The sequence below is a fragment of the Cyclopterus lumpus genome, chromosome 5 (assembly GCF_009769545.1).
Source record: "Cyclopterus lumpus isolate fCycLum1 chromosome 5, fCycLum1.pri, whole genome shotgun sequence".
NCBI lineage: Eukaryota > Metazoa > Chordata > Actinopteri > Perciformes > Cyclopteridae > Cyclopterus > Cyclopterus lumpus.
Genome location: NC_046970.1, coordinates 1025001 through 1037500, shown reverse-complemented (window position 1 = coordinate 1037500; position 12500 = coordinate 1025001). Strand labels below are relative to the sequence as shown.

The following is a 12500-nucleotide window of genomic DNA, read 5'->3' as shown; positions in this document are numbered from 1 at the left end:
TACGTATGTGTTACATGTGTGTTACGTGTGTGTGTGTTACGTATGTGTTACGTGTGTGTTACGTGTGTTACGTATGTGTTACGTGTGTTTCGTGTGTTTATGTGTGTTACGTATGTGTTACGTGTGTGTGTGTTACGTATGTGTTACGTGTGTTTGTGTGTTACGTATGTGTTACGTGTGTGTGTGTTACGTGTGTGTTTATGTGTGTTACGTGTGTGTTATGTGTGTTACGTGTGTTTATGTGTGTTATGTGTGTGTTACGTGTTTATGTGTGTTACGTGTGTGTTACGTGTGTGTTATGTGTGTTACGTGTGTGTATGTTACGTATGTGTTACGTGTGTGTGTTACGTATGTGTTACGTGTGTGTGTGTGTTACGTGTGTGTGTTACGTATGTGTTACGTGTGTGTGTGTGTTACGTATGTGTTACGTGTGTGTTACGTATGTGTTACGTGTGTTACGTGTGTTTATGTGTGTTACGTATGTGTTACGTGTGTGTGTGTTACGTATGTGTTATGTGTGTGTGTGTTACGTATGTGTTACGTGTGTGTGTGTGTTACGTATGTGTTACGTGTGTGTGTGTTACGTATGTGTTACGTGTGTGTGTGTGTGTTACGTATGTGTTACGTGTGTGTGTGTTACGTATGTGTTACGTGTGTGTGTGTTACGTATGTGTTACGTGTGTGTGTGTTACGTATGTGTTACGTATGTGTTACGTGTGTGTGTGTTACGTATGTGTTACGTGTGTGTGTGTTACGTATGTGTTACGTGTGTTTGTGTGTGTTTATGTGTGTTACGTGTGTGTTATGTGTGTTACGTGTGTTTGTGTGTTATGTGTGTTTTACGTGTTTATGTGTGTTACGTGTGTGTTATGTGTGTTACGTGTGTGTTATGTGTGTTACGTGTGTTTACATGTGTTACATGTGTTATGTGTGTTATGTGTGTGTTACGTGTTTATGTGTGTTACGTGTGTGTTACGTGTGTGTTACGTGTGTGTTATGTGTGTTACGTGTGTGTTACGTGTGTGTTACGTGTGTTACGTGTGTTACGTGTGTTTGTGTGTTACATGTGTGTTACGTGTGTGTTACGTGTGTTTATGTGTGTTTACGTGTGTGTTATGTGTGTTACGTGTGTTTACATGTTACATGTGTTACATGTGTTTATGTGTGTGTTGCATGTGTTCATGTATGTGTTTGTGTGTTTACGTGTGTTTGTGTGTGTGTTTATGTGCGTTTTGCGTCTGTGTTACGTGTGTATGACAACTGAACACCCGTGGGTAAAGATGTGTTTGTTCTTAGAGAGCAGCGTCACTCTGCAGCTGCACGTCCACAAACAGCAAAACACACAAACTTGAAATAGTTTACTTTTTTAAAGCAATTGGGAATCACTAAACTAGAGTGGAGTAATATAAATAACTTGCTTCCCATATTCTCCCCTGTGTACTTTACCAGAGGAGCTATTGTAATATATTCTATTGTACCCGAAGCCACACTTTGATCCTCTTACATAATTAGACAGAGACCACGAGGGAGGCAGACGGTGGATGGGTTGTGAGGTTATGGGATGGCAGACCACAGCGCTGACTTCATTCTGAGTGGAAACTGTTACCTGCGTTCAACAGCTGCGGTCACCCCGTCTCACTCTGGGAGGGTGAGACGGGGTGAGACAGCACATCTGTTAGCCGATAACCAGCAGTCACAGCAGGCTGGATGAGACGCTGTGTGTGGGCTGCTTGGCGCCCGGCTGCTTGGCGCCCGGCTGCTTGGCGCCCGTTTCTATCAAATGTCTGCAGCTCGTGTCTTTTTTTATTCTCAATTATTCTGTTTTGCTATTCATCATGTAGTCAATAATTATTGGATGGATGCCATGAACGACAGCCATGTCCCCCCAGGACAGATTGTCGAGACGTTTAACTTTTCATACTTTGGTTCATGAGCCGTCAGCTGTTCTTTGTTTTGGGTCTAATGAGCTTTAACCTGTGATGCTAGTTATGCATGTTTTATTATGTGATCTTATGTGTTTATATTGTTTTATCAGGATTAAACTAACATGCTAATGGTAAACATCATGTTAGCATGTTAGCATCATCATTCAGATTAAAGTGCTGCTCGACTAAACAACGCGACAGAGCTGCGAACTCTCATTATTTAATTTTCAATCAATTGAATGTTAAATCACTTTCAGAATTCACATGTAAATGTGACAGTGTGGTGTCACTACATGTCCCGTTGAGGGTCAAGAGGTCATGAATGAATGGCCTCAGTCGCATCAGATCTTTTGATGTGTGAACTTCCACATCACCTCACTTCCTGTGTGGGAACCGACAACACGCCCTTCTGCACGTCTTCAGAAGAAGAGTTTGACTCCTCCTCCTCTTCAACACACCTGAGTGAGCTCCTGCTGCTCCAGATCCCACTTCTTGATGCCGTTGTCTCTGGACCCGCTGAACAGCACGTCTCCCTGGACCGCCAAGCACTCGATGCCGTCGTAGTGGGGCGGCTCGAAGTTATGAGCCGGACCCACATTACCCAGCATGCTCTCTGCCACGTCAAACACCTGAGGAGAGAACGAGGAGCGGGAGACTAGATGTGTCTGCATCTGGTGTGTGTGTGTGTGTGTGTGTGTGTGTGTGTGTGTGTGTGTGTGTGTGTGTGTGTTACCTTGACATAGTGGTCTTTGGAGCCAGTGATTACTTGATCTTTGCCCAGCAGAGACTGTCCCACAGTGAGGCACATGACGGAGCCGATGTGGCCTGTCAGCTTCCCCATTCCTTGCATCCTGCGCGCATACACACACACACACACACACACACACACACACACAACCAAATGTCTGTGAAATACATTACTTACCAGAAAGTGATTTTCAAGGTTTCTCTGAATGAAATCACTTTCCGTGTCTCCAGTGAAGTAAAACTACGGCACACGTTCATTTTTCATTTCTGGGGGTTCTATGCATCATTAATTGGGTCCGAGCCCCTCTGCGTAAAGTACCTGGTCCAATCTGTGAATCATTTCTCTGCAGGACAATAAAAAGGTCCAAATATATAGATCCACGCTGGTTAATATAGTTTAATATCTTTAACTAATGACCTGGTTAATATAGTTTAATATCTTTAACTAATGACCTGGTTAATATAGTTTAATATCTTTAACTAATGACCTGGTTAATATAGTTTAATATCTTTAACTAATGACCTGGTTAATATAGTTTAATAACTCATCTCTAATGACCTGGTTAATATAGTTTAATAACTCATCTCTAATGACCTGGTTAATATAGTTTAATAACTCATCTCTAATGACATACAGTACCTGTTGAGGTCCCACATGCGGACCGTGTTCCCAGCAGCAGCGTAGAGCACCGATCCTGATGAGTTCAGGGCGATCTGGTTAATCTGACACTCGCCCTGAGCAAAGGTGATTGTGCGGGTGCTGGTGCCCGCGCACGCGTCGCCCGACACCACCTGCCCCGCTGACCTGTGAGGGGCAGAGGGAGCCAGAGGGGTGAGGCCAGAGGGGTGAGGCCAGAGGGGTGAGGCCAGAGGGATGAGGCCAGAGGGGTGAGGCGAGAGGGGTGAGGCCAGAGGGGTGAGGCCAGAGGGGTGAGGCCAGAGGGGTGAGGCCAGAGGGGTGAGGCCAGAGGGGTGAGGCCAGAGGGGTGAGGCCAGAGGGATGAGGCCAGAGGGGTGAGGCCAGAGGGGTGAGGCCAGAGGGGTGAGGCCAGAGGGGTGAGGCGAGAGGGGTGAGGCCAGAGGGGTGAGGCCAGAGGGATGATGCCAGAGGGGTGAGGCCAGAGGGGTGAGGCGAGAGGGGTGAGGCGAGAGGGGTGAGGCCAGAGGGATGAGGCCAGAGGGGTGAGGCCAGAGGGATGATGCCAGAGGGGTGAGGCCAGAGGGGTGAGGCCAGAGGGATGAGGCCAGAGGGGTGAGGCCAGAGGGATGAGGCCAGAGGGGTGAGGCCAGAGGGGTGAGGCCAGAGGGGTGAGGCGAGAGGGGTGAGGCCAGAGGGGTGAGGCCAGAGGGGTGAGGCCAGAGGGATGAGGCCAGAGGGGTGAGGCCAGAGGGGTGAGGCCAGAGGGATGAGGCCAGAGGGGTGAGGCGAGAGGGGTGAGGCCAGAGGGGTGAGGCCAGAGGGGTGAGGCCAGAGGGATGAGGCCAGAGGGGCAACGGGAACAGGGAGTCGGGAGGAAACTCACGTGAGTGTGCGGACACACTTGGCCGAGTCGCGGATGTCCCACACCTTGATGTAGGAGGTGGACACGGAGAAGGCCAGACCGGAGGGGGGGCAGTACTTGACCGAGACCACGTTGTTGGGGTGGCCTTTGAGGGTGACGATCTCCTGACCGGTCACCAGGTTCCACATCTTACAGGTGCGATCTGCACCCGGAAAAAAGACCATTCAAACTCTCTTTGTGGGTGTGTGTGTATATATAAACTGTGTGTGTATATATATATATATATATATATATATATATATATATAGTGTAGTATAGTGTGTGGGATGTGTACCTTTAGATCCAGTGAACAGCAGCTCATCTGTGGCATCCACACACAGGACCGGCTTTGAATGGCCCTCAGCTACAGAAACACACTGCAGGGGGGCAGTCCGACCCCCCTTCACCCCCCCGATGGGGTTGATGACACCCCTAACGACCACACACACACACACACACACACACACACACACACACACACACACACACACACACACACACACACACACACACACACACACACACACACACACACACACACACACACACACACACACACACACACACACACAGTGTCTTCAGAATAGAGCAGTGGGGATGATCCCCCTCCACACGTCTACAGGTGTGTGTGCAGTGTGAAACAGGCCGATCACAAGCATGCACACAAACACACAAACACACAAACACACAAACACACAAACACCCTCAACAGATATAGAGATGAAACTACGTCACTGTCGTACATTTACTACACCCGACTACATCCTGGTGCTTTTCAGAGCCCACCCACTGCCTTTGCTCCCCCTCCCTGTAGAACATACCAATTAAGGCATTATATTATATAGTCTCTCTCTCTCTCTCTCTCTTGTCCACTGACACAACGTGGGACAGATTGTGTGAGGAATAGAAACACAGAAGGGTTAGGAAGTAAAAACACTCACTCTCACACACACACACACACACACACACTCTCTCAAACACTCTCACACTCACACACTCACACTCTCACACTCACACACTCTCTCACACACACACACACACACACACAAACACACTCTCACACTCACACACTCTCACTCACTCTCACACACACGCTCACACTCTCACACTCACACTCTCACACTCACTCTCTCACACACACACACACACTCACTCTCACACACTCTCACTCACTCACACACACACTCTCACACTCACACGCTCACAAACACTCTCTCACACTCACACACTCTCACACTCACTCTCACACACACACACACACACACACACTCACACACACACACTCTCTCACGTCATATTAAACATTAAACACCAGACCACTTTCTGCTTGTTAAAATATGTTAAAATGACACCAAAATCACATATATATATATAATAACATGCATGTCAGTGACACACGAAAGAGCAGAATAAGCTCCAAACAGTTTTGACAGACATCCGCGTGGACCAATGGCCGAGCAGCCTAATGATCACATGGAGGCGGAGCCTGGTGAGAGGTGCAGCTGAACACACAGAAATAGATCAGCATGTTGGAGGACATTAGTATTCTATCATGTTATTCTATTTGTCGTAGAGGATTAGTTTTATTTTGGGAAAACGTTTTGCTTTCTTGCTGAAAGTTCTAGAAGAAGAAGGATAATGTTCATGTTTGTGCAATCAATACTCAGCCAGTCGTCAATGAGCTTCTGGGAGCATAAAGACGTATATAAAGACACAGGGTACTTGTAGCCACGGTACCAGGAGGTACTTGTACCCACAGGGTACTTGTAGCCACGGTACCAGGAGGTACTTGTACCCACAGGGTACTTGTAGCCACGGTACCAGGAGGTACTTGTACCCACAGGGTACTTGTAGCCACGGTACCAGGAGGTACTTGTACCCACAGGGTACTTGTAGCCACGGTACCAGGAGGTACTTGTACCCACAGGGTACTTGTAGCCACGGTACCAGGAGGTACTTGTACCCATAGGGTACTTGTAGCCACGGTACCCAGGAGGTACTTGTACCCACAGGGTACTTGTAGCCACGGTACCAGGAGGTACTTGTACCCATAGGGTACTTGTAGCCACGGTACCCAGGAGGTACTTGTACCCACAGGGTACTTGTAGCCACGGTACCCAGGAGGTACTTGTACCCACAGGGTACTTGTAGCCACGGTACCCAGGAGGTACTTGTACCCACAGGGTACTTGTAGCCACGGTACCCAGGAGGTACTTGTACCCACAGGGTACTTGTAGCCACGGTACCAGGAGGTACTTGTACCCATAGGGTACTTGTAGCCACGGTACCCAGGAGGTACTTGTACCCACAGGGTACTTGTAGCCACGGTACCAGGAGGTACTTGTACCCACAGGGTACTTGTAGCCACGGTACCCAGGAGGTACTTGTACCCACAGGGTACTTGTAGCCACGGTACCCAGGAGGTACTTGTACCCACAGGGTACTTGTAGCCACGGTACCCAGGAGGTACTTGTACCCACAGGGTACTTGTAGCCACGGTACCAGGAGGTACTTGTACCCACAGGGTACTTGTAGCCACGGTACCCAGGAGGTACTTGTACCCATAGGGTACTTGTAGCCACGGTACCAGGAGGTACTTGTACCCACAGGGTACTTGTAGCCACGGTACCAGGAGGTACTTGTACCCACAGGGTACTTGTAGCCACGGTACCAGGAGGTACTTGTACCCATAGGGTACTTGTAGCCACGGTACCCAGGAGGTACTTGTACCCACAGGGTACTTGTAGCCACGGTACCAGGAGGTACGTGTACCCATTAGGGTACTTGTAGCCACGGTACCCAGGAGGTACTTGTACCCACAGGGTACTTGTAGCCACGGTACCAGGAGGTACGTGTACCCATTAGGGTAAGTATTGTTTGGTTTAATCTTTGTTGCATTTTGGGGAACTAAAAATATTATTTCACCCTCCCTGTATTTCTGTTGTTTTTAAATGTAAATGTATAGAGAAGGGTTTCCTCCCATTTCCACTCTTTGTGCTAAGCTAACTGGCTAACTGGCTACAAACAGACATGAGAGCGACACCAATATTCTCAAAGTGAACTTTTCCTTATATGTATATGTATTATGCACTTTTAATAACATCTGCTCATTTACAGGTCAGTGGGGAGGTTCACTCAGGTGTTGTGGGTGGGAAACGTCACAGGTGGGCAAAGGAGGCGCATGTGGTTAAAACAAGCACCACAGCGATGGGGGGGGGGGGGGGGGGGGGGGGTGATGACACCAGGTGAGTTCACAGGCAAATGGGAAAACAGAGAGAGACAAACACAGTTCCTCTACCTGAGCACCTCGGAGAGCGAGGAGTCGTTGTCATCCAACCTGGAGGCAGAAGAGGAGCAGGAGAGGGGGGGGGGAGCAGGAGAGGGGAGGGGAGGAGGGAGGAGCAGGAGAGGGGAGGGAGGAGCAGGAGAGGGGGGGGGAGCAGGAGAGGGGAGGGAGGAGCAGGAGAGGGAGGGGGGGAGCAGGAGAGGGGAGGGAGGAGCAGGAGAGGGAGGGGGGGAGCAGGAGAGGGGAGGGAGGAGCAGGAGAGGGGGGGAAGCAGGAGAGGGAGGAGCAGGAGAGGAAGGAGCAGGAGAGGGAGGGGAAGAGGAGAGGGAGGAGCAGGAGAGGGGGGGAGCAGGAGAGGGGAGGGAGGAGCAGGAGAGGGAGGGAAAGAGGAGAGGGGAGGGAGGAGCAGGAGAGGGAGGACCAGGAGAGGAAGGAGCAGGAGAGGGAGGGGAAGAGGAGAGGGAGGAGCAGGAGAGGGGGGGGAGCAAGAGAGGGGAGGGAGGAGCAGGAGAGGGAGGAGCAGGAGAGGGAGGGGAAGAGGAGAGGGAGGGGAAGAGGAGAGGGAGGAGCAGGAGAGGGAGGGGAAGAGGAGAGGGAGGAGCAGGAGAGGGAGGAGCAGGAGAGGGAGGAGCAGGAGAGGGAGGGGAAGAGGAGAGGGTTAACCACGCTCAGGAAAGACAGAAGGGTTACTGGCAAAGGGTTAGAAGGAGGAGGGGCTGAGACATGACAAAGGAGCTGGTCCGGTTCTGGCCTTCATGTCTTTAGAGCACCAGCCTGAGCAGAGCCGGCTTAGTGGACTTTAGGGTCACATGACATGTCACTGTGCTTCAATAATAAGAATAGTTCCACATTTGGGCTTCTTCACTTTCTTTGAGTTTGATGAGAAAAATTAGTTCTGCTCTCACGTCTAATATGAGGTTACAGCCAGCAGCTGTTAGCTTAGCATAGCATGAGCACAGGGCACCTACCAGCACCTGGAGCTCACAGACAGACAGGTTAGGACTCCTCTGGAGCTCACAGACAGACAGGTTAGGACTCCTCTGGAGCTCACAGACAGACAGGTTAGGACTCCTCTGGAGCTCACAGACAGACAGGTTAGGACTCCTCTGGAGCTCACTGACAGACAGGTTAGGACTCCTCTGGAGCTCACAGACAGACAGGTTAGGACTCCTCTGGAGCTCACAGACAGACAGGTTAGGACTCCTCTGGAGCTCACAGACAGACAGGTTAGGACTCCTCTGGAGCTCACTGACAGACAGGTTAGGACTGTGTATTTGTATATATGTACGTACTTGTCCAGACCAGAACCGTATATACGTACATATGTATATATATATATATATATATATATATATATATATATATATATATATATATATATGTATATATGTATGTATTTGTATATATGTACGTACTTGTCCAGACCAGAACCCTGGCTCTGGTTGCTGCTGAGCCTTGAGAAGACATTGCGGTCGTTCCTGGTCCTGAGAGGGGGGGAGGAGGGGGGGGTGTAGCCGTCAGTAGGCCTGTTAGGGGGCAGGAGGGGAGGAAGGTGAAGGAAGGAAGGAAGGAAGGAAGAGTGAAGAGGAGACAAGGAAAGAAGGAAAGAGAACGTCACTCCACAGTCAAGACATCTGCCAACAAACACCAAGACGTGATGACGGAGGCCGTACCTGTAGGCTCGGTCGTAGGACTTCCTCCTTGTGAGGGGGGAGGTGTCATAACCCCGAGACTGCCTGGGACTGACACACACACACACACACACACACACACACACACACACAGTTATGTGAATATACCTCATGTTTCCACTGGTTTGTTTATGCTCCCAACACGTTTTATTCTCAATGTTCCAGTTCATAATTCTGCTCTTCTGCTGGTTGAAGGGTAGAAGTTCACCAACAAGGTCACCTGAGGCTTCACAGGCGGAGCAGGGATTTCCAACCACAGGTACTTGTACCCACAGGGTACCCATGAGGTACTTGTACCCACAGGGTACATGTAGCCACGGTACCTAGGAAGTACTTGTACCCATGAGGTACTTGTACCCACAGGTTAATCTCATTTCCTTTGATGTATTTTATTTCATCTCACTTTGTCATTGCTAATCATTGTGGACGTCATACTCGTGCTTTGCTTCATCACATGACTTCACTCACAAGGTGTGCCCCCTGACCGGGAGGCTGATGGTGCGGGACACCCGGTCCCGGTGGTAGTGGTCTCGCAGGGCCAGGCTGAAACCCAGACTAGCGGTCCCCAGGCTCAGCCCGTCCTCCTGGATGTCCGTCAGCGAGGCCAGAGACTTGGTGATGTGCTGCTTGCTGCCGGACGAGGGGTCCACAACGGGACCCAGATGCTCTGCAGACACCGCCTTCATCTGGGCCGACAGACGAGGCTCCATCTGATCACAATAACATGAATAACAGCCATAGAACAAGAGATCATGTGGAATTTAAGGCAAAAGAACATGAAAACAAACATGTCTGAAAAAAGACTAAACTAAAATACCCCTCAAAGGATGAAGAACACAGTGTTAACATCAGGGGAACCTCCAGAACATACAACCAAGTCTGAGGAAGTGTGTGTGCGTATGCTGCCCCCTGGTGGTGACAAACTAGACTGCATCTGCTCTGACTGAAGATTAGAGTCTCAACACAATGTGGCTCATAAAGGTACTGCGAGACAAATACATATATTCTGAATTAATTATAAATATGGAAGAGATGTTAACAAGAAACAACACCTTTCCTGTGTCAAGAGGAAGAATCAGATGTACCTTTATTTTGAAATCATCTTGGCTGTTGGATTCTTTAATTTGAGACACACTGCAGCGAGAGAGGAAACGAGACTCATGCAGTACGTTATGCACATTGTGGTAAACTTGTTTTAAAATAGGGTTAGGATTAGGGATGAGGGTGAGGGATGAGGGTGAGGGATGATGGTGGGGGTTGAGGGTTAGGAATGAGCGTTAGGGATGAGGGTGGGGGTTGAGGGTTAGGAATGAGGGTGAGGGATGAGGGTTAGGGATGAGGGTGGGGGTTGAGGGTGAGGGATGATGGTGAGGGATGAGGGTGAGGGATGAGGGTGAGGGATGAGGGTTAGGGATGAGGGTTAGGGATGAGGGTGGGGGATGAGGGTGAGGAATGAGGGTGAGGGATGAGGGTTAGGGATGAGGGTGGGGGTTGAGGGTTAGGGATGAGGGTGAGGGATGATGGTGAGGGATGAGGGTTAGGGATGATGGTGAGGGATGAGGGTTAGGGATGAGGGTGAGGGATGAGGGTGAGGGATGATGGTGAGGGATGAGGATGGGGTTGAGGGTTAGGAATGAGGGTTAGGGATGAGGGTGAGGGATGAGGATGGGGGTTGAGGGTTAGGGTGAGGGATGAGGGTGGGGGTTGAGGGTTAGGAATGAGGGTTAGGGATGAGGGTGAGGGATGAGGGTGAGGGATGAGGGTGAGGGATGAGGGTGAGGGTGAGGGATGAGGGTGGGGGTTGAGGGTTAGGGATGAGGGTGAGGGATGAGGGTGAGGGAGAGGGTGGGGGTTGAGGGTTAGGGATGAGGGTGAGGGATGATGGTGAGGGATGAGGGTGAGGAATGAGGGTGAGGGATGATGGTGAGGGATGAGGGTGAGGGATGAGGGTTAGGGATGAGGGTGGGGGTTGAGGGTTAGGGATGAGGATGGGGGTTGAGGGTTAGGGTGAGGATGATGGTGAGGGATGAGGGTTAGGGATGAGGGTGAGGGATGATGGTGAGGGATGATGGTGAGGGATGATGGTGAGGGATGAGGGTTAGGGATGATGGTGAGGGATGATGGTGAGGGATGAGGGTTAGGGATGAGGGTGAGGGATGATGGTGAGGGATGAGGGTTGAGGGTTAGGGTGAGGGATGAGGGTTAGGGATGAGGGTGAGGGATGATGGTGAGGGATGAGGGTGAGGGATGATGGTGAGGGATGAGGGTTAGGGATGAGGGTGAGGGATGATGGTGAGGGATGATGGTGAGGGATGAGGGTGGGGGTTGAGGGTTAGGAATGAGCGTTAGGGATGAGGGTGAGGGATGAGGGTTAGGGATGATGGTGAGGGATGAGGGTTAGGGATGAGGGTGAGGGATGAGGGTTAGGGATGAGGGTGAGGGATGATGGTGAGGGATGAGGGTGGGGGTTGAGGGTTAGGAATGAGCGTTAGGGATGAGGGTTAGGGATGAGGGTGAGGGATGATGGTGAGGGATGAGGATGGGGGTTGAGGGTTAGGGTGAGGGATGATGGTGAGGGATGAGGGTTAGGGATGATGGTGAGGGATGAGGGTGAGGGATGAGGGTGAGGGATGAGGGTGAGGGATGAGGGTGGGGGTTGAGGGTTAGGGATGAGGGTGAGGGATGATGGTGAGGGATGAGGGTGAGGGATGAGGGTTAGGGATGAGGGTGAGGGATGAGGGTGGGGGTTAGGAATGAGCGTTAGGGATGAGGGATGAGGGTGAGGGATGAGGATGGGGGTTGAGGGTTAGGGTGAGGGATGATGGTGAGGGATGAAGGTGAGGGATGAGGGTTAGGGATGAGGGTTAGGGATGAAGGTGAGGGATGAGGGTTAGGGATGAGGGTTAGGGATGAAGGTGAGGGATGAGGGTGAGGGATGAGGGTTAGGGATGAGGGTGAGGGATGATGGTGAGGGATGAGGGTGGGGGTTAGGAATGAGCGTTAGGGATGAGGGATGAGGGTGAGGGATGAGGATGGGGGTTGAGGGTTAGGGTGAGGGATGAGGGTTAGGGATGAGGGATGAGAGTTAGGGTTAGGGATGAGGGTTAGGGATGAGGGTGAGGGATGAGGGTTAGGGATGAGGGATGAGAGTTAGGGTTAGGGATGAGGGTTAGGGATGAAGGTGAGGGATGAGGGTTAGGGATGAGGGTTAGGGATGAGGGTTAGGGATGAGGGTTAGGGATGAGAGTTAGGGTTAGGGATGAGGGTTAGGGATGAAGGTGAGGGATGAGGGTTAGGGATGAAGGTGAGG

At 50.7% G+C, this 12500-nt stretch overlaps 1 protein-coding gene across 10 annotated transcripts in view; it reads right to left on the bottom strand.

Annotated features, from left to right (window-relative positions):
* kif21b (kinesin family member 21B) overlaps positions 1 to 12500 on the bottom strand; it is a 49505-nt gene that overhangs the window by 8152 nt on the left and 28853 nt on the right. For 6 of the 10 annotated variants that reach the window (XM_034532569.1, XM_034532575.1, XM_034532570.1 and 3 more), the window contains 10 exons: positions 10276 to 10324; positions 9659 to 9900; positions 9173 to 9241; positions 8915 to 9025; positions 7512 to 7550; positions 4509 to 4645; positions 4196 to 4376; positions 3313 to 3477; positions 2659 to 2776; positions 2384 to 2554 (listed from right to left, as the gene is read on the bottom strand). In XM_034532569.1, coding sequence (XP_034388460.1) covers positions 2384 to 2554; positions 2659 to 2776; positions 3313 to 3477; positions 4196 to 4376; positions 4509 to 4645; positions 7512 to 7550; positions 8915 to 9025; positions 9173 to 9241; positions 9659 to 9900; positions 10276 to 10324 — 1282 coding nt within the window. The remainder of the gene's footprint in view (positions 1 to 2383; positions 2555 to 2658; positions 2777 to 3312; positions 3478 to 4195; positions 4377 to 4508; positions 4646 to 7511; positions 7551 to 8914; positions 9026 to 9172; positions 9242 to 9658; positions 9901 to 10275; positions 10325 to 12500) is intronic. The other 4 variants (XM_034532572.1, XM_034532576.1, XM_034532573.1 and 1 more) reach the window with 2 other exon arrangements.